Source organism: Aptenodytes forsteri, unplaced genomic scaffold (genome assembly GCF_000699145.1).
Source record: "Aptenodytes forsteri isolate BGI_AS27 unplaced genomic scaffold, ASM69914v1 Scaffold46, whole genome shotgun sequence".
NCBI classification, from domain to species: domain Eukaryota; kingdom Metazoa; phylum Chordata; class Aves; order Sphenisciformes; family Spheniscidae; genus Aptenodytes; species Aptenodytes forsteri.
The window spans coordinates 10,599-32,256 of NW_008794774.1; the positions used below are offsets into that span (position 1 = coordinate 10,599).

Below are 21,658 nucleotides of genomic sequence, written 5' to 3' on the forward strand. Positions count from 1 at the left end.
GTTACGTTACTATTGTGATCTGACATCACAAAACTGATACTTTCTTCTCAGAAGTATATATTCAGAGTATTCTCACATTTGGCTGTTGCTAGCATTGCAGCCCAAAGATAGCCAGAGGGGTTTCAGCTGTGTCAAAAGTATTTTTACAGTCTGGCGACTATTACTGATAGCAGTACGTGATCCATGATTTTGCAAATGCACGTAACAACATAAAGACAGCTTGAATTAGAAATCTTTCTAAAAAACTGTACAATACCGTGCTTCATCACTCCTGCAAATATAATGTTGCATATCTAAGGTGCCTTCCAGGTGCATTATCTTTGGGATTTTGGCCTGTCTGCTCCTATGCAAACTGTAAACTGTCAATTTTCCCTCTATAAATAGCATGTCTGATTTTCCTCACAGACATACAGCCAAGGGATTGAATTAGCCTGCCAAAAAGAAAGAGAGTTTGTGAAGCACTCTGTAGAATGCACGTGGAACCTAGCAGAAGCCCAGCAAAAACTTGGTAGCTTAGCACTGCATAATTCAGAATCCCGCGATCAGGAATCTGCTCAAGCAAAGACTGAAGCTGCAGAGTTGAGATGGAGAGAGGAAGAGTGGAGAAGAAAAGAAGAAGCACTAAACCAGAGGGAAAGACAGAATCTATGGAACACAGATCCTGTTAGTAAGGAGGTATTTAATAAGGTATGACCCATATCAGTGTGCATGAAAACAAGTGTTAGCCTCTTTTTTTTCATTCCACTTGTTACTAGTCTTGAGTGTCTTCTGCATCCAGTACAGCAGAAAACCACAGTATGTGTTAAATGGAGATTTTTTTTTTCTTACTTTGCCTCATGGAAGGGAGCCAGCTGCACTCATACTACAAATCTGGATGACATTTCGCTACCAGAAGTGCGGATCAGAACTTGCGTGGGTCATCTAGGTATTAGATATGAGCCAGCAGTGTGCACTTCCAGCCCAGAAAGCCAATCATATCCTGGGCTGCATAAAAAGCAACATGGCCAGCAGGCTGAGGGAGCTGATTCTCCCCCTCTACTCTGTTCTGGTGAGACTCCACCTGGAGTACTGCATCCAGCTCTGCGGTCCCCAATACAAGAAAGACGAGGACCTGTTAGAGCAGGTCCAGCGGAGGGCCCTGAAAATGGTCGGAGGGCTGGAACACCTCTCCTGTGAAAAAAGGCTGAGAGAGTTGAGGTTTTCAGCCTGGAGAAGAGAAGGTGCTGGGGAGACCTTATTGACCTTATTGTGGCCTTTCAATACTTAAAGGGGGCTTATAAGAAAGATGGAGAGAGATTTTTTGTAACAGCTTGTAGTGACAGGACAAGGGGCAATGGTTTTAAACTGAAAGAGAGTAGGTTTAGACTGGATGTAAGGAAGAAATTTTTTATGATGAGGGTGGTGAAACACTGGAACAGGTTGCCCAGAGAAGTTGTGGGTGCCCCATCCCTGGAAGCAATAGAGGTCAGGTTGGATGGGGCTTTGAGCAACCTGATGTAGTGAAAGATTTCCCTGACCACAGCAGGGAGGGGTGGAACTACCTGATCTCTAAATGTCCCTTCCAACCCAAACCACTCTATGATTCTATGTAGTGCAAGTGTTGCCAGATGCGCTGAATGAGTTTCTTCACATGAAGAGCGTGTGTGCCAAATTCTTAAAACGTGAAACTGTCAGTTTGCCTCTAATAATGACTACTGTAATACAGATTATTTAGCACAAACTTTTTTTTATAGCAGAATCTCAGCTTTGATTTCACAATTTAATTTGAACAGCTAGCGCAGCTCCTGTTCTCACTGATTTAGCTGCATCTAGGCTGCAATGTACATGATTCTCATTGTTGACAGATCAGTAAGTTCCTACCTAAGGACAGAAGTTTCTCAGGGTTCTTTGGTCAGTAGACTATAATGAGACTTTTAAACTCTATGATTAGGTAATGCACTTTTTTAAAAGAAAACCTTCTCAAGTATATGACATGACTCTAAAATAAGAACATAGCCCTTTAAATAGTAACATATTAAAATATAATACTCCTATATATCACAAAAAGATATGTCTGGAGTTTCTGTGATAGTACCATTTTTCTCTTCCTCAGAGTTTTATTAATCAAAAAAGAAAAGAAATAGAAGACGAAGATGTGTCTGAACCACTTATGCAAAAACATGAACAAAAGATTAGACACTTTGGTGAGTGTGCTTTTTCCAACATTTTGCAGTTCAAACTTCTACAGAATTTGTGTAGGTTTGCTCCTTATTGTACAGAATGAATGCTAACAAATGAAAGACCTGGCTAATAGACTGTTCAGCTTTATTTTATCAGGACAGATAATATTTTCAAAGCGAAATAAGGTGTAAACTGTAGAAGCTTCTTAGTTCCTGTGACCAATTAAGAACTTAAATTAAAAAAAAAAAATACTGAAATGAGCTTAAGCCCTGAAAAGTGATGTTCTAGCAACTTTTTCTGCTGTTCAGTGGGAAAAGGCACAGACATTTATGGAAATGTAAGTTGTGTCTATAAAAGTGCATGGGATTGTCCATAGCTGTCTCCTTTTACTAAATGTTTTTTCTGGTGATTATTAAGCTACAAGGGTAATGATTGATTAAAGGGAAATGTCTGTAAATGCCTACTGAGAGTATGTGTGCATGGAACTGTGCGTTTCTTAAAATTACATTTAATTGTCCACTAGGTGTCACTTCAGCTCTGTCATAATTGTTGAACCCAATTAAGCACAAAGCTGATCTTGTAAAGTAATCTGAAGTTTTGATGGTTCTCTGGAGTGCTTTCCATTCTTAGTTACAGGTTGGTCTAAGACTATGGTATAGAATAGCCGTATTTGGAATTCCAGAATAATCAAGAACAGGACTGAGTTGGCAAAATTCAATTCTTTGTACAAACTCGTTTTTACTAAGCTATTTGGCTTCTAAGGATCTTAAACTGTTTTAAAGAAAGGGTTTCTAGCCCTGTTAACCTTAGCAAGCCTTGCAAGTACCAAGTTGAGGCACAACACTGTCAGAGTATGCCAACAGCAGTGATAGGCACAGGTTCTCTCAAATATCTTAACTGCTACGTGTAATGATAGCAGAATCAGAAGACATCTCCCCTGCTGTGCATTTCAGCAGAAAAAAAGAGGCTTTCTTGCAGGCTTCCTAGCTAAGAGCTGGGCAAAATTACTTTGCTGTCTAAATTACTTTGCTCCTAAATTCAAAGCCATGTTGTTATTTTAATTCAAAATATGTTAAGCCCATTGTAAAAAGAGACAGTACATTAATGCTCTTTCACATCTCTTGTTCTGTGCTAACTGCTGCCAAGGGGCAGTGTGGACTTCACTAGCTTGAGCCCTCTTTCTGGATCCTGCTCTGGCTTTCAAGCAATAAAGAACTTATGCGGACTGCTCTCTTGAAAACAGCCAAAAGAAATATTAGCCATTGCTTTCTCTTTAGGCATTTGTTTGTTAGAATTAAGATTAGCTTAGGTCATTACCACTGAATTATCTTTAGCCCAGTTATAATTACACGCTGATAGACGGGTAAAGCTGTACATTTGGTACCTGTTGCCAGTAATGACTTGACTGTCAGTGATACATAAAGGACAATTTTAAGAAGTGGTCTGAGTATTGAGTTCTGATTTTTAAACTCAGCTCTTTACATGAAGGTAGCTTCATGCTATCACAATTCAATCTTCTAGTTAACTTTCCAATACTGATGTGGCTTTGCTTTTTGAGATCAAGCTGTTCCGGTAATTAAATTCAAATTTCCTAAAAACCTAGCAAATCATGTGTTAGAAGCGCTTTCATTTTTGACAGATTACACATTCTTTTCTTCGCATTCTTATTTGCAAACATTTAGAGGATCTGTGTTTGTCAGAATCGCTGAATGTAAATATCCATAAACTTTTTAAACTATTTGATGATGCAACTAATAGATACCTACACCACTTTGTTAGTGTATATGAGAACTGATTAAACATAACTTATCAATGATGCTAGACATGCATTAAAATACAGGAAATTGAGATTTAAAATCTACTTTTAGTATCTTCAAAGTCTAATTATACCTCTGGTAATGCTCTTTCAGTGTTGGTTAGATGTATAAATAAACCCCCCAAATTTAGCTGCATGCTGTCATTCTGAGGTTAGTGAATCACAAAGGTGTTACATATACTGGGGTATCAATGCAAGTAACTTCCTTGCTGCATTAAATCATTTATCTGTTTAGAATATCTTAACTATATTTCTCTTATTAGGTATGCTGAGCAGATGGGATGATAGTCAAAGATTTTTGTCTGATCACCCGTATCTGGTATGTGAAGAAACATCTAGATATCTCATGTTGTGGTGTTTTCATCTAGAAGCTGAACAGGTATGAAGAAGACGTTTAAGTTGTTTGAAAGCATACAGTTTCCCACTTGCAATATAGAAAAGCTGACCAACTTGATTAGCTATTTAACTGTTCTTCCCACCCTCTCTCTACTTTATTGAAGAACAACTCTGTAGTGCACTGTCACACATGTCTAGTTATAGCTAATTGTCAGTCCCCTTGCTTCTGTGAGCATCAGTTCTCATCTGTTTAGGAACTAGAACAAAAGGAAATTATGCTGAATTTTAGAAATATAATCACAGGAAATATCTTTAAATCATAACTTTAACTTTTTTTCAGAAAAGAGCTCTGATGGAGCAAGTAGCACACCAAGCAGTTGTAATGCAGTTTATTATAGAAATTGCCAGAAGCTGCAATGTGGATCCAAGAGGCTGTTTTCGTCTCTTTTTCCAAAAAGCCAAAGTAAGTCAACTTGGGTAATGACGGGAGAAACTCTTGATGCTGTACAAGGGACCAGTGTTTTAGAGAAGGCTTCTTCCTAATCCTAAGAGGCTAAATATTTTATGTACTGACTTAGGCTTATGGGAAAGTGTTTTGTTAGCAGTTCTCTTCTAGACAGAATATTTTGGTGTAATTCCCATTCTGAAAATGAAAGGTTAGTGGATTTTGCTTATCCCAGAGGGAAAGCAAGATACAGCAGGGGGACAACAGGGATGTTATAGACAAGTAATAACTAAGTAACAACAGCAAACATAGACCGGTTTAAGGACTGATTTTGGCTAATTACAGCTGTGTTTTCACAGTGTACCTATGTATTGTCACAACTTTCCATTTCATCTGCCGTTCACAGTGGGGCCCAAAATAGTGTCCCTTTCTCGTTACTGAAATAGAGCAATCCAGAGCTATGCAGGAGAAATGCGGGAAGACTGAAACTGTGGTTTGCTGTAGACTGTATTCAGTTATTCAAGAGACTGATGGATCTCAATATTGCCTAAAGGAGTTCAGTTAAAGTGCAAGTCAACTTGTGCTTTACTTTTGACCAGAGTGCTACAACAAGCACCTGTTCTTCTAAGGGTACTGGCTTCTGAGTTGGAATAAAGGAAAGGCTAAAATTAGATTTATTTTTACATGTCCTTAGATAAATAAATTACTTTGCTTCTACATATAAATACTACAGATTGTCTTAAGAAGAAATCTACCTGAAATTTCATTTTAAATTGACTAACATTATTCTTGAGTTGTTCACAGTTGTTATTCCCCGAAGGGTATAACATGCATTACTGAGTGGGTTTTCTCAGCACTGTGTATGCTTACAACTCAAAAGTAAATCTGGCTGAAGTACAAATATTTCATTTTTCTCTTTGCAGACAGGAGAAGGCTATTTTGAGGCTTTTAAAAATGAACTGGAGGCATTCAAGACGAGAGTGAGAATCTGGTCACAATCACATGGCTTTCAAACTATGTTACTACACGATCTCAGTGTCAATCCTGGTCTTGTAGGAGAGCTGTCATCTTTTTCACAGGTAGGTTTATTATTTCTAGAAATTAATCTAACTAAAGTGGCGTTAGGTCCTGCCTTGAGAAGCTGTACCTTTCTGAAATATAAAGAGGATTATTCCTAGAACTGCTAGTGCTCAGGATATAACATGCAGTATTATCAATATGCAAGGCATATATGGGCTTTCTTTTTACTTGCTGGAATTCAGAAAGCATCAGCATAACATCAAAAGCATATGTTAGTTCACTGCCCTTACATTTTCGTGCTTAAAATAACACTGCATCATAAAACTGACCAAATGCTACAATTGTATTCATGTTCTTTACCACAAGCAGTGAAATGAGCTTTCAGTGTAAAATGACTAACCCTATTCATGGGATCATTCAGGTAAGTCAAGCCTAAGGAAAGTCTCCTGTTGTGATAAAAGGAAACTGAGGGTACTTAGGTCTTTTGTTACAGTACTAGTAATGGCCACATTCTGGAATGAAGAAGCAACTTAAAAGATTGTCAAAAGTTAGGTATTAGGGAAGGAGTCACAATTGAAACTACTTATTTGAAATAATTTGATTAAAGTACCTCTCAAGTAAGATCCAACAGCTGAGTTTTAAGTAAATGTGCAGTCAAGTGCCAGAAATATTGAGACCAAATACAAGCTATGCCAGCAAATTTAAAGAATTCTTGACACAGTGAGATAATATTGGTTGATGAATTTTTCAGAGCTTATTTCCTTACTATTTTAAATTTGTCTCATCTTAAGATGGATAACACAAAGAGTCCAGCTTAAGCTAAAAATCTCTCTGTTTCTCTCTTTCTCTCTCTCACGCTGTATACACAGTTATGGAGAATTAAGCTGTCAATTTTCCATCTGTTGCAGAACACAGGTGATCTACAAGGTCCCATAAACACAGATGTCTGCAGTTTAAACTCTGTGATACAAAGAGATGAAGAAGAATCCAAAATGATGGACACAGTATAGTACTCTTAAGACTGAGGCCAAGTACTCTTTTTTTTTCTTTTTTTCTTTTTTTTTTTTTTTCATAGACACAAACATGGCTATTTTCTTGACACTTATTTTTCTGGGTACTGCACTTTATTTTTGGTGTCAGATTTTTGTTGTTGTTTGGTTTTAGGGGGTAAGGGATTTTGAAGGGTGGGTAATTCAGAAAAACTTGTAATATTGTTTGAAAATGTGCTGCTAGGTTTTTGGTTGTCCTTGCAGAGCAGGGTTCTCATATTGCCGAATGTGAAACTGGATGTGTTTTCTGCTACTAACCTTGCCTTTCATGACTTTAGAAATTAAAGTATGAAAAAAAAATCTGCACAAATACAATGTTTACAAGAAACGGCAGATTCTTGGTAGAATCTGCTATTGTCTTACTACAGATGTGGACATGTTTTACTCTATGAATATTGGAGATCACAACTGTATTCATGCTACCTTGCTGACGTTATAAGCTCTCAAATTTGGTTATCACTAATAGCAATAAATCAATACCTGGTATCAGTATTTCAGATCTGAATGGATTAGATTAAAACACTGGCTTTCTACCTCTACTAAGGGGATTTAAATGTTACATTGTGCTTTCATTAAACATAACTTGGTTTTGTCCTAAAATGTAAGCAATGCTCGTCTACATATGAGTGCTGGGCTGTATGATTTCTGAGAGTCTGACTCTCTTCTTGTTCATAAGGCTAACTTCAGAATTTTTTTTAAACCAAGTCTCATTATGGGGAGAAGTATTTGATGGAGGGGTTGGAGGGAACTTGAGGTACAAAGGCTAGGCTAAGACTTCAGTTTAAACAAAAAGCTTCATCGCAGTTCATATAGGGTAAGGTGTCATGCAGGGTTTGAAAGGTATTTCATATGCGACTAAAGTGGGTTTCTGACATTGCCAACTCAAACAATTAAAGTGGAAAATCATTAAAAGCTTCCTGTTTGAGGAGCTGGAAATCCAAATACTGTTCCTAGACAAGGCCTTCCACAGAACCTCTGCAATCCAAAATTCTACTGTGCTTTTCTAACTTGCAGCTATTACAGCAGTTCTATCTATAAAAATATATACTGCAGTTGGAAGACTCCAGTGAAGACAGCTCGTATCTCAAATAATGGTATTGGTACATACTCTCAGTCGTTTACTGTATTGTTCTGATTGTATGTAAGGTCTGGAAGGTATCTAGATTTCAATAGTTTGATGAACACAGTCTACCTGCAGTTGCTAATTCAGGCAAAAGCTGTGCTGAGATCCAGTGATTTTCAGCTTTGGCTATAGCAGAGATAGGGAAAAGTCTTAAGTCTGCAGTATATACTAGAGTGTTAGTACAAATGCAGTAGCAAAAGTAGGAACTCCAGATCCACTGATAGAAGTAGCTTTTCATGTGCCTTGTGTTCTCTAGCAGTCCTTTTGCAGACAGACTGAGGATAAAGGAGCAAGGAGCAGCTCTGGCCCAGCTGCAAATTAGAGATAACCAGCTTCAGTAGTAATTTTTTTGTTGTTGTTTGACAGATACTCCAGAGAGGATAAAGTAAACACTGCCTCCTCCTTAATAATTAATTAATTATTAAGGGAAACTAAGGGAAACTAATAACTTCAGGTTGTTTTTTAACTGAATGATATATACAAGGGTAGTAAGGGCAGTGTAGCACAGTGACTTGTAATTGCTACCATTAGCTGTAGAGCCACGTTGATCTAGCAACCTGTGATATACTGAAAGTTATTTTTAAAGTTTCTAAGGGGCTAAAATTGGATGGTCTGGGAATAAGTGTCAAATCATAACGAGATTCCTTCCCCATTCTCCTTCCAACTCACTGAAACTTACATAGGCTGGCAAAAAAACCAAGCATAGCTGCTTTTTGTTGAAATCAAAATGCATAAATAGAAGTAAGCAGGCAGCACATCAGGGTTTCTCACTGTAATGTAGTAGCTACTGTTTTCTAACCATGACTTTTTTAAGGAAGTGCATCTCTAAACTCACTCAGTCTACAGCCTCCATACAGACATTTCTGAAGATGGAAGTACAAGTGGTCAGCTCAGCCTTTTGGGAAGCTTTCTTTAAAATGTAAGGAAAGCTGCTTGCAGTGATAGCTGCTGCCCATATTGTTCATTTATAGTAATGGGAAAGCTTTACAAATTCTACAATGACTACCTTTTTTAGACTCAAATGTGTCTCAATATTGATAATGCTAAAACTAGACGTGCAAACGTAGTCCAAGGTACATCAGCACCACAGCGCTGTAGTTGTTTACAGTCACTGCAAAAGGAGATTGGGACCTGCATTAGTAGGACACAGCTACTTCAGACGTTGCCTAGACAGAGTTGTTTGTTCCTCAGGTTTTGCTGACTCTTCTTGAAACTCTCAGTCTGGTGAGCATAAAAAAGGATTAGGAGAGTTCACTGAAAAATAGCAATGTCTGCATTACCTGGAGTGTTAAAAAGTGTGGCCTGTGGAGGTTTTTAACTCCGGTTATCTAGTGAATAAATAAATACAAGAGCTGGTCAGAGACATGAATTAGTAGTATGAACTCATGAAAACCAGTCCAATTGCTACAATAAAACTTGCTACAGTAATATGACAAAATTAGTAATTTGACCACTGGAAATCCTGGCACTGGCATTGATGAGCAGTTGTTTTTTCAAAGATAGTAGAAAAGACACACTTACTAGTCAAGATCATCTAGCTACAGGCTTACCAGATTACACTTAATCTGTTCAATATCTGCTGTCTTTTTACTAATAAAGTCTTACAGAGCTGCACAAAGACAGAGGCTTTACCAAATATGTTACACATCATTGAAACTCCATTTCTCATGCCTGCAAGATAGTGACTCTGAGGGCAGAAATATAAACATAGTAATAAGGCAAATCATCCAAGCAGGTGTTAAGGGTAATTTAAGCCCAGCAAAATCAGCTACCATCTGTGCAAGCAAAGCTAAAAGAAGGTCACTGTCTTCCATGGGATCAACCTATACATATGCCAATTCTGGTCTGAAATGGCTTTTTGCAGAATTGTGGTCATGGCTCCCGACAGCTTCTGGCTGGCCCCAACTAATCACACATTCAAGAAATGTGCTTTCGTGTCCTTATCATTGCTTCACACTACATCTCATGAGTGAGTAAATCAATCGATGTGCTTTGTAATTAAGCTGTATTCTGAAGTGTGTTTCCTTCACCAGTCAATATTTGCAAACGTAAATATTTTCTGAATAAGAGACACAAGAGTAGCTGCTTTTGTTACAAAGTCAGTTACTATATTATAAAAATTAGGTATATTTAATATAAAAAAATACAGCATTAAAGTGAGAACCACATGCAACCAAGTTTTATCATAATGTAAGTTAAAGGACAACATTAGCCTTTAATTATTGATCAGTCTGATAGACTACTTAGAGAAATCCTTGATTGCTGAATCTCATGTAATCAAGTGTGAGCTATGACAGATGAGCAGAAGTTAGACCTATTTCACCTGGGAGTAGCAGCATCTTTCTGGCTCACATCTGGCAACTTGGTTTGGAGGAAGGCATAAATATGTGGCCAGATCTTATTGGTTTCTGTTCCAGAGAAGGATTTCAATAACCCTTTTTCCCTAAGGAAGAAAAAGAAGAAAGCATTACAGAAGTCAAATTAACTGTTCCAGGGTCTCTGCCTCACTTTAAGATTGCCCTGACAGGAGTGTGCGAATATGCATGTGATTTAGCACCAGGAACAGCTGTAACATTGGGAATGCAGGCTGGACATGCATTACTCTGTTCCTGAAACAGTGAGCTATTGGCCACATCAGTTCGTAAAACTGACAGCTGTCCACAGAGTACTTAATAACAAACTATGAAGGGTAAAAATAAGAAGCAGCAATGCAGTCATAAAGCACATGCTATACAGCAGTTATCCAAACAACTGCGACTAACCCAGGTATTGTAAAGTTACACCTCAAGGATCAAAGAAGGTGCATCAGAACAAGCAAGTGAACCAGGCACAATCAAGTTATTCTGAATTAGTTCTAGTAGCTACTTTTATCTGTAAAGTATGTTATTATCAGTAATAATAATAGCTTGGGCCTATGTCTTACTGTGATGCTTTGAGGCATTTTCAATTCAGAAAGCTACCAAAGTCAGGAAAATCATTATCAATCCAGAAAAACTACTCCTTTCAAACTTAACCACCCCAAAGATGGAGCTTCTAGTCTTCTGCTCAACCGTTTTGGTAGAGCATAATGAAGGGTGGTGGATACGGAGACAGAGGAAGGACAGTCACTTCAGGATGTTGTCAAAGAGACTCTGATTTCTTTGTCTAGGCAAGATAAGACTACAAAGCTCTACATGGTGACCTTCTATTATCTATATATTAGCAATGCAATATGTGCAGCTTTACATTAAGAGAAACTTTGTGTGTAATTTTGGCTCTTAAAAGAACTAGTAATTTGTTACCATTCCTCAGTGCAAGTGGCAGTATTCTCAAATAGCTGCTTATTCCCAAAGAGTCTTGCTAGCTGTGCCCGTCACAGTCCTTTTCTTAGAAAAGCCACTTTTTCAATTTGCGTATCCCTTGTTAGGAGGGTTTCTACTTATACATCCAGAACAAAAAATACTGTTAAATCTTCAAAAAACAGGAACTGTCTCTGTTACCTCACTAACCAGAGCTACGTTGCTCAGAACAGTACTATAATGTATTGAATAATGCATAGCACTCTTTGTAAAACTAAATATGGCTGCAGTGAAAGGCTCTTTTGCTAAGCAGGCTCCTGAAGAGTGGTTCATGCAACAGTGGAAAACACACTCATTTTCCTGGGTTGATTTCTTATTGAGTTGATGAAAGATACACTGCTACTCATACCACGTTCACTGTTGCAGTATCTCTGTAACTGAAGAGATATGTTCCTTGCTATGCTAATGTGGAAGAAGCTTTTAGAATGTGGAAGAATAGATTTTACTACTTACCGATAATATTCTAGAACAGGTTTTGTTTGTGCATCATAAGCCTGCAGCCTCTTGGTAACCGTCTCTGGCTTATCATCATCACGCTGAACAAGTGGCTCTCCAGTAATATCATCAATGCCCTAATCATGGTTAAAAGCAAACACTGGTGTATATTTCTTATTTCTGTTTAAGTGTTTGTGTAATTTTCTATTTAAATTATGATCAGTTTCCAGTTAGTCAAGGTGTAGATTTCTGCTTATAAAGAGAAAGGCTACTGCTCATATCTTATCTGGAATGTAAGATGTTGACTTTCCAGTAAAACAGTCCATCAGTTAAAAACATTTTCTCAGTATTGGCAATGAACATTAGGTCATACTAACTCGACTAATTTGTCTTCTGGAACATTCGTTGAATATGGGGAATATGTAGACAAAATCTTCACACATGAGGGAAAACAATATTGTTGGTATAATGTTCCTGCATAACAGGAAACAAGCAAGTGACCAACTGGACCTTTGTTTGACAATACTGAAATGGGGAAAGGCGTTAATGGCCCTTTGATTTTAAGTCGCAAAACGGAAGAGTTATCATTTAGCAACAACTGTACAAAAAATGGCATAAAAGCCAGCTCAAGTTTTTCTAGGATTCAGTAAACAGAGGTAGGGACCTAATGTGTGAACTGTGACAGCTCCTACTTTACTGCACATTTCACCTCCAATTTACTGAAGTGCTTTAAGTGATTATGGAGCTTTTAAGCCTTGAAACCAGCAATGACTGAAGAAATTATTGACTACTGGCATATCTTATGAAGGACTAGCTAGTGGCATAAAAGTTGGCTCCTTTTTAGGTGCACTGAATCATTGTGCATCTGAGGACAGAATATGACCCATAAGGGATTCTTTGCTCCTTTGTACATATTAATTAAATCATCAAGAATTTTGATTTTCCCTAATGTCAGATTAAACTTGGCTTTTGGAGTGGAAACATGAGTGATCTTGCAAGTACAAAGCCAATTAGACCACAAAAATGTTTTCCTTTCCTGCTTGCATTCTGGCAGTCAGTTTCAGAAAATCAATAACCATCAATGTTCAGTAAGCTTCTCTGTTCATGAAGGTGTGAAGAAAATCTGTTCTGAACATCTGTATCATATTAGAGATGGATTTATATGGTCAAACTTACCTTGTTTACATAATACAATCATTTAAAACACTCATGTGTTTCTTTCTAGCATCTGTGCAGGGAGCCATACTAGCGCCTTCATTGTACTATCCAATATTGAGTCTTCAGCCTTGCATTAACTCTACAGCCATAATCTTTTGGTTCTGTTGAGTAAGTGAACATTTTGCAGGTCTATTAGATAACAGAGACAACTGTATTTCAGCTGTTCAGCTCCATTCCATGGTTTCACTTAAAAACTGCAATCTACTTTACTATGTTGTTATATGCCTGCTAATTTGTGGAAGGTAGAGTGGAGTGTTCCTAATAGCAAAGTTGTTGCAGCTGAAGCCCACTCTTTGGTAGGTCTGATAATTCTCTGTTGCAGCTTGCCTATGCTCTTCTGCAATTAAAAATAACCATGACCTAAACCACCACATTTTAAACAATACAAAGGCAGTGTTTCCAGTTGCTCACTTCCAGTGCTTACCTGCCATTTCACCTGGCCTCTTTTCCTGCAACACTGAAATCCAAAAAACTACAAGGCCTGCTATGCTGCTGGTGTAACTTTAATAGAGCTTCCAGGTGAAATGTGATGCCACAACAGATAAGTTATTTAGAGTTAAGGATGAAATACAGCTTAAGCTGAGTTGCACTAAGGCTAATTAAAGTTCCTCAAAGATCTCAAGGTAACGATGTACAATCATTATCTTCAAGTTTACTATTCCTCTTTAGGATATCTCAAGCCATAACCTCTTTGATCTGTCGAGAAGCTTCCCTAACTGGCAAGTTTCTACATCTAATTTTGCAATACGACAACTGTTCCCTTGAAAATACCTGTCCTGGTTAAATGTAAACACAGGGAAAGCATTAAATGGATTCCTCTGACTGATGATTCGGGGTGCTTCCTAGATACAAAGAATGACTCCTCTGGAGGAAGGAAAAGGAAACTACATTTTGGACTGTACAGGCTGCAGACTTGCAGAACAGGCTAAGAACATGCCCAACTCCTATGCCAGTGTGCAAGACTGAGAGTATTCCAGATCAGTGAACAGCTTTAACAAGAGCTTACAAAACATCATAGCGTTTCATTCTGCAGGGGACAAACACATTGTCTATCAGCTTGAGCTTCTACCAGGTCACTAACATACCCTCAGAGGCAGGGTGTTACCAGAAAGGTTCTGCGCTCCTAAGGCATGAAATGAGCCTTTTCCTTCTGAGCTAGTGTTTTGCAACAATATATGCAAACAATATTTTACTGCAATTACCAAATGCAATGTAACATTTATTTAGCACCAACACCAACATGTATTGCTTACCTGCACTTTGGGAGGACTGAATTCAAGATTGTAGACTCTGCCACTAGCAGGGTGGATCCAACGTGCTGTGAGCCGACATTTTATGGTCTCAAATGGCACGTCTAGGTCAATCACAGTGTCTATTTGGCATTCTTTATCCAGAGCTTCTGCCTGAGCAACCGTTCTGGGGAAACCTTTTTAAAGAAAACAACTCCATAAAAATCCAAAGGCAGAGTTATAGCAAGAATTACCTGGATTCAATCATTAGAGAAAATAATTGTCAAACAGGAAAAAAAAAAGCACCATCATACTGTAAAGGTTGAAGAGACATCAGATTTTCCAAGTATTTTTCAGCATGTCACGGCACTTTAACTTGTTAAACGCCTCCCAGCTTCCATTTCCACATTTCAGCTAATCATCTTCCCAAAAATGTAACAAATAAATGCAAAAAGACCCCATACCCATATGTACTACATACCACTATATTGAATAAAAGCATTGTATACACATTTCAAACAATAAAAGCTACAGGCAGTTCACTTAGAGGTCTGGAACAAGCTAGAAACATTTGTGACAACTCTTACTTCCACAGTTGTGTAAGTCTGGCTTAAGGAGGTGACCATTACAAACCTATTTTATTCAGTTGCAGTAAGTCCAATACATCTACCAGAGGCAGTCCAGGATTAATTTTACATAAAAGAGTAGCTTTAGAAAGAGTTCTGGGAAGTCCAGTATATCAAACTATCCTCGGGGATGATGACTGTGAGAACACTCAGGCTGAACAGGAATCTGTCTATTCACTTAAAAGATGCTGCATTTTGTCCCAAGAACTCTACGGCTTCGGTAGCGTGCCTTCAAAGGCACATGTTGCTACTAGAGAAATCTAGTGGAACTTAAGCGGGGGGAACAGAGAACAAGAAAACCAAGGTCTCCACAAAGAATTTAAAATGAAAAATTGACCACAAGAACTTCAGTGGTCAAAGCTACTGCAGAACATGCTATTGCACCACAGATTCACTGGAATAATACCTCTACCCACAAAGCTCTTGCACAGTCTCATGTTCTTCAGTAGCTTGTAATTTTCATCATACTATACAAGCAAACTTCTCCATAAAGGCAAGTACTGATAGGTACAAACTTAAGAAACTCTTCTTTGCATAGCACTGGTTGATGAGTCCATTGCCTGAGTAAAGAACCAGCCAAGAACTAGCCTTAAAACAGGAAAAAAAAAAATTATGGTCTTAAGGCTACTGTATCTTGTCTAACACATCACAAAAGGTAAGAGTTGATTAACTCAGACCAAGCTCTTGCTTGTGCATTAAGTCTGATGCACCTGGTTTGCATCACAGCCATTAACTGCCCTCATCCTATTTCTCTCATGTTCATACTACCTCATGGAAGTGCTTCTAAATATTAAGAGCAGAGGGAGAGCCAGGACTCCAGCACTCTGTTCTTTCTCACTATTGACAAGCTAGTCAGCCACGACACATCTTAGTTATGCAGCTGGAAAATGAGTTTGCTTTGGGACTTGGTAATGAGAAACTTCCTCAACAAATTAAAGTGCCTTTACAAAAGCATTTCATTGAAACTGAACCAGTGTTTGCTGCATACAGTGTTTTCTCGATACAGAAAAAACAATCTACAAGATGTGATGAATTATGAAGAATCCAGGAACACAGAGAAAAGTGCCCTAATTATACAGCACATAAACCTAAGCAGATCATACATACACGCACACACACGACCCAGACTGCTACATCTGCTATGACTCTAGAAGTCACCAACCTATCCTAAGGCAGTGGAAATGGGTGTTTGGCTAAGCGAGCACACAAGCAGCTCAGCAACTCTATTTAGCTTGACCTAGCTGACCTCAGCTGTTTGTTCTGAGTTGCAGTTATCAAACTAAAGACTTTCTGGTTAACGTATTTCAACAGAACAGTATTGTTCCTACAGAGCCGATTATGCCAGAGCTTTCCCTAGTGTAATTCACCGAGTCTCATTACAAATGCTGATGTAGACAAAATTTCTGCTCCAAAAGTTTAAAGAAGGTAGCACGTTAACATGCAGCAGCAATTGATTTATTCTCTTACGGTCTCCACACCATCCTCCTGTTAAAGAGTTGCCAGTGTGCCCAGCTACACTGCTACACATCCAGATCCACAAGGCTGGAACTGTGTGTGCACAGGACCTGGAACTAAAGAAAAAAAAAAAAGTCTGCAGCTCTTTCCTTTATTGATTAGGTTTCATTGTGCTGCTCACTGTGGGGATTAAGCCTTTGTCTTCACTAAGGAGGAACATAACTGTGACTAAAGCCACCAGAACAGATCACTGTACTAGAAGCAATTATAATAAAGCACTAAGGGACAGAGAGCACTGTGGATTTTTCACGCCCTCTAAATAAAAAGCCACACCAACAACTTTTTAGTTTTATCTACTGAGACAGGTTGTGACTAGAATCCGAAAACACACACATCCAGCCTAGACGCTATCTTTGTGCTGTGGATCCAACTGTAGTCCCATGGCCTGGGGTAACAAGAGCCATTCAGTTCACGAAGACAGCGGCAAATGCATTTTCTCTCTACCGGGAATGCTGGAGCAATGAGCTTACACTGCAGAATTGCTGAACAGTTCACTCTAGAGAACAGAACCAAAGAGCAAATGAAAGAGACCTTTTAGAGCACTTAAGCAGTGTTTTTGTTAGTGATTTATTACACACTGCACTGCTGCAGTCCTTGCTTTCCATACTTATCTTGTTGCTGCATCACATACCTACCTTTCTATTTAAATAATTCCTCAGCCCCATTCTTCAGAAGTGTTCCATTCCCCAAGGATTTTAACAAGAAAAGGCTTTAAAAAAAGAAACTTCTCACTGCATATTTTAAAGGGGAAACAAAGCATAAGAATTAGCAGAATTGCCAGTTTTGAAATTTTACTGGAGTGTTGAACTACCTTTTTCAACATGAATTAAACATCCCTGTAATGCTCTGAAGGCGGGATGCACGCAAAGCATTTTACAGCCAAAGAAACTGGGGCAGACTAGCTGCTGAAGGTTTCACAACAAGCTGGCAACAAATACTGTCCGGTTACTACGACTTGAGGATGGCTACTGGAGCGTTGCTACCCACAACCGATCAAAGCACTCCAAGCTTTCCAGTGCAGATTTTCTCTCCGTATAGAGTGATATCCAATATGCTAACTTACCGTCCAATAGCCAGTTGTACCGATCTAGACCTTTTAGCTCATTCAGCATTAGTCGTGTCATGATGTCATCTGGAATAAGCCGCCCTTGATCAATGTAGGACTTGGCAAGGATTCCAACTTCTGCGAAAGTAAGAGAAGTTGCAATAAACTATCTCTGACCACCAGCAAGCCAAAAAAAGCCCACAAGCCTGAAAAAAATTTGTGTTGATCAGGATGGCACAGAACAGTAAAGTTGTAAACAAGACAGACAGTATGCTTGCTGAAATTCAAAAACAGATGATCCATTAGGATCTGATCATGCAAATATGCATCAGATTAATTTGATTGGTCTGTAGTTTCAGGGATGGCAACAGGGCATTCAGCACACCTCTACCCCCACACCCTCTGAATAATTTTACTAGTAAGTATTTGAAATATTAAGTTCCAAAAACTAAGATCAGGAGAGGCCATTAGGTAAAAGTCTTCAAAAGAAGAAATATAAAGGATACAAGTTCATTAAGATATCAGCCCTCAGATTTCCTGTCAAGAAAGTTATTTTCTCAGTTTAGTGGCTAGTTATTAACTTATGACTTCACTACAAAGAGAAATGCCATTGGTATTTAAGAGAGCAATATGCAGTGGGACACACTTGCCAGATACGTATTTTTATGATTACTAGAGTTACAAGAGGATGTTTATAGATGTTGTAAACTATTTGTGGGAGTGCGCAGACACTAGTATTTTCCCATGGAACTGACTAACCTTTAATACCAGTCATTTAGCCCACTGGCTCGCTAAAATGCCATCCACGCATCACAGTTCCGGATATCACACCATGCTCCTACATGACAGGCAGTAGCATGCTGTATTTCACCCAAATCACGGGTATAGCTGGGAAGAAAATAATTTGCCTGGGTTGTGTCCCAGACACAAAGTCTCCATGGCCTTCGTTTACAAAACAATTACCAAATTATGTAAGTCACCCAGAATAGGAGCTAGATTGGTTTTATTGTGGATCTGCAGAAGTCTTTACTTGCAGCCAATTCAGATCTAGTTATAGTAAACTAAACAGAAGAGAAAATGGGATGGACTGACATACCAACACAAGATAAAACCAGTTTCAGCAGAAAGCAATGAAGAATGCCAGTACCATCACTTGATGCAGTATTGGAACGTGCAATAGCACAGAGGCCCTTCTTCAGACAAGGCAACTGAAAAGCAGTAGATGCCCTGAAGTAATGCAAACAGTAGCTTTGGTGCTGAAAAAAATATAACTGATAAAGGGACAATTTCCCCTTATTGGGTGTTCACATCTATAGTCAGGCTTTGAAAAGTCTGAAGACCATTTAGAAATAGGCACTATGCACCTTGGTCAGACTTCAAATAATCCTCACAACGTGGAGAAGAGTCAGGCTCCAGTGCTTGAGTCCTCCAGCACATCACAAACTGGAAAGAAGGTGACAGTCTGCCTGGGTACAAAGTGTCTATTCTTTTCCCTACCTCCCTTCTTCGAGGTCAGCAAGTCATACCTCTTTTATTATTCTAGTGCACTTTGAACTACGTACCCTGCAAAAGTAGGCTGGGAGGAGGAATAAATTACATCGAGATAGTTTAATGTGTACTTGATGCTTGGATCTGTTACTGATTTACACTGCAGCATTGCTCTAGCCACAATGATCTAAGAATATGCACAAGGCAAGGTTGATAGAGAATGGTACTAACATACTTCGGAAGGACAGAAGAGCTTTTAGGCCCAGAGAGGTTTAGAGTATGGCAAGCTGTGAGGTCCTATTATTACACCAACAGAGCTGGAAACATGCTGCCTCTCTCTACAAACCTCAGGTCGTTTAGAAAGTCACTATTACAGAAGAAAAAAATAGGCACAACTGTACCCAAATAGTTATATGTTAGGACAAAAAGTTTGTATGCTAGACCATAGCTTCTTCCCCCCACCCCCACCCCCGTTGTTGGGGGTGGGATTTCATTAAGTTTGGTTGGTTTTATTTTGTTCTGTTTTTTTCAGCTTGGGTCTGAAACCGCTACAGGCATGGCAATCTTTGGAATTAAAGGCAACACAGGTTTCTTTCCTGTCTAGGTGGTAACAGGTATCCAAGTTTCATGGTTTTGCAAACAATTGGCATGTCCTAACCACATTACAGCAGACAAGCTCTAGCCATATTCAGACAACAGGTTGCTTAGCGTTAGAGAGGCGGTCACAGACTCTCCACTCTCCAAAGCAGCAGAACATGGTAATAACTGCAAATTGCTAAGGACGCTCACATGTTCAACAGGACTTTTCAACAGACAAAGTCCATTTTCACAAGACAGCAAATGCCAAAAATGGCACCGTATAACTATTGTTAATTATATTTAATTTTCCAAGTGTTTTAACTGCCCAACTTAGCCTAACACAGTTCCCAAAGAACTGGGAATTGCAGGACTCTTCTATTATAAACAAAACTCATAAACTCTTTGCCTCGACTAAATTTGTTAAAGCTCTCTGAGTTACCTCTCGGTCCCTCTCCCTCCTTCAGTGTAATACTTACTCCTGCTACCTCAGTATTCATCTCAATCCTTTGCAGACCATTTCTGCAACGAGTGACTCACTTTCAATAAAATTAAAACAGAGCTTCATCTGGGTTAATTAGTGAATTAAAAACTCTGTAGCAGATTCCTCTAAGTTCTACGCTAGCTAATTCAGAGCAAAATTCATCATCTCTTACACCCTCCACTGGCTTCTCTCCTCACATTCAGGGTTTTAACATGTCTGCTACGCTTTCATTTCACATCTTGTTTCTCCTTCACGTTCTTTCATCTGTCCAACCCACCTAGAACACTTTGCCGAATCACTTTTCTTCATGGCTCCCTCCTCAAACCAAGCAATGGGGTATTTCCACTTGCAATTTCCTCTTCTCACACACCCTTCAGCTTGATTCTGGTTCTCTTTGATCTTGCTTCCAAGACATATTGGAGGAGCACAAAACCTAAAGTACTTAGTAAATAACATATTTCCTTCATCTTCTAGAATGCCTTCCTTCCTCACTAGGTCTTTGTTACACTGAAAGTTCATAACAGCAACAATTTTGGTTTTGTGACTCTGTAAATAACAACTTACGCTTGCACAACAAAACAGGCAGAAAAAGCATGAATGTGATCCAATATGCCTGCACAGGTGGTGCTCCTAGCAAATGTTTAACTTGTACATATCAACTGTAGTAAAGTCAGGCAACTAAGCCAAAGTCATTGTTCTTACAGAGCAAACAGAATTCGTGTGAAAAGAGATGTGGAAATCATATACCATCACAACTGATTTCATAATACAGGCAATTTTTCACTTTCAAACATGCTTATAAGCTTCCAAAACCATGTCTGTCAGTTACCTAACCATAATATTGCAGTGATACTTACAAGTGAATGTAGTCCTCCACAGCTTCTAAGTGCTGGAAATAACAATACTCTCACTTCATCACATGCAACCTGATAGGGTCCTTACAAGGTTTTCGACCCCACAGTGAAGAAAAGCAGATGCGGAAGTCAGGAGGGGACCTTTCATCATTGCAAAAATCCACCGGAGAGAAGGGTTGTGGCATCTCAACAGAGAACCAGAGGTCAAGCTAGGACTATGTAGTAAGTATAATGCACATCATTACCTAATACAAGCAACTCTGTATGCAAACACAGATCATGCTGCAACCAAAGCACAATATGAACTTGTTGTAAGATAATAATAATTTAAAAGCACAAGGTAAGCAGTTTGAAAATTTTGCCCATTGTTTTTGGAAAGCACCACTACAGTATGTCTGCCAGTTCGGGACAAGGCCTTCTAATTTTGGAATAGCTGGTAATTCTAGGTGCCTCTACTTCTAGCCATCTGAGTTCCAAAAAAGTCTGATTGCCCAGAACTCCTCCTCTTGCCCTGTTAAAAACATGAATATTTTCCCCTTTCAAGATGTTTCAGCTGGAAGACTATCAGAAACAACTACAAAAAGCACCGGGTGCTTACAAAAAGCACCAAGACAAGGAAACAATTAGGTGTTACAAAACAAGTAAAACGGGATAAACCCCAGATATGCCCTGTTCACGCTTACAAAGAGGATGCCAAGTGACAGCTTTTAGAGGATCCTCGGCCGAAGCCTTGAGGCCCACTTCGGTGGCCTCTGGCCTCCAGGAAGAGCTGTGTGAAGACGTCCAAGCTCGGGCGGGGGGGGCACATAGAGGTGGGACTGGGGAGCAGCAAACCCCCTTCAAGAAGCCCCCCAGGGGCTTCCCGGACGGTGAGCGGTGGGTGGGTGGGAGAAGGGGAAGG

The 21,658-nt window shown here is 39.1% G+C and overlaps 2 protein-coding genes across 2 annotated transcripts; one reads left to right on the plus strand and one right to left on the minus strand.

Annotated features, from left to right (window-relative positions):
- Positions 1-402: 402 nt before the first annotated feature.
- On the plus strand, positions 403-7,749 carry CDC37L1 (cell division cycle 37 like 1; the record flags this gene model as incomplete). Its single annotated transcript, XM_009274257.1, has 6 exons — positions 403-687; positions 2,093-2,183; positions 4,240-4,355; positions 4,653-4,775; positions 5,681-5,836; positions 6,686-7,749. Coding segments are annotated over 6 exons (873 nt in total), but the record flags the coding sequence as incomplete, so codon positions are not given.
- Positions 7,750-10,044: 2,295 nt separating this feature from the next.
- On the minus strand, positions 10,045-20,890 carry AK3 (adenylate kinase 3). Its single transcript, XM_009274258.2, has 5 exons — positions 20,761-20,890; positions 17,374-17,493; positions 14,194-14,366; positions 11,741-11,859; positions 10,045-10,392 (listed from the first exon to the last, which is right to left on the minus strand). The coding sequence occupies exons 2-5, from the start codon at positions 17,432-17,434 to the stop codon at positions 10,269-10,271; spliced, it is 477 nt and encodes a 158-aa protein (XP_009272533.1). The 5' UTR covers positions 17,435-17,493; positions 20,761-20,890; the 3' UTR covers positions 10,045-10,268.
- Positions 20,891-21,658: the final 768 nt, after the last annotated feature.

Excerpts from the sequence above, each read along its gene's own strand:
- AK3 (XM_009274258.2), bottom strand. The coding sequence starts at position 17,434 with ATGACACGACTAATGCTGAATGAGCTAAAAGGTCTAGATCGGTACAAC. Across the intron at positions 14,367-17,373 it reads GTACAACTGGCTATTGGACG|GTTTCCCCAGAACGGTTGCT; the intron begins GTAAGTTAGCAT and ends TTCTTTAAAAAG. Across the intron at positions 10,393-11,740 it reads CCTGTTCTAGAATATTATCG|GGAAAAAGGGTTATTGAAAT; the intron begins GTAAGTAGTAAA and ends TTTCTTCCTTAG.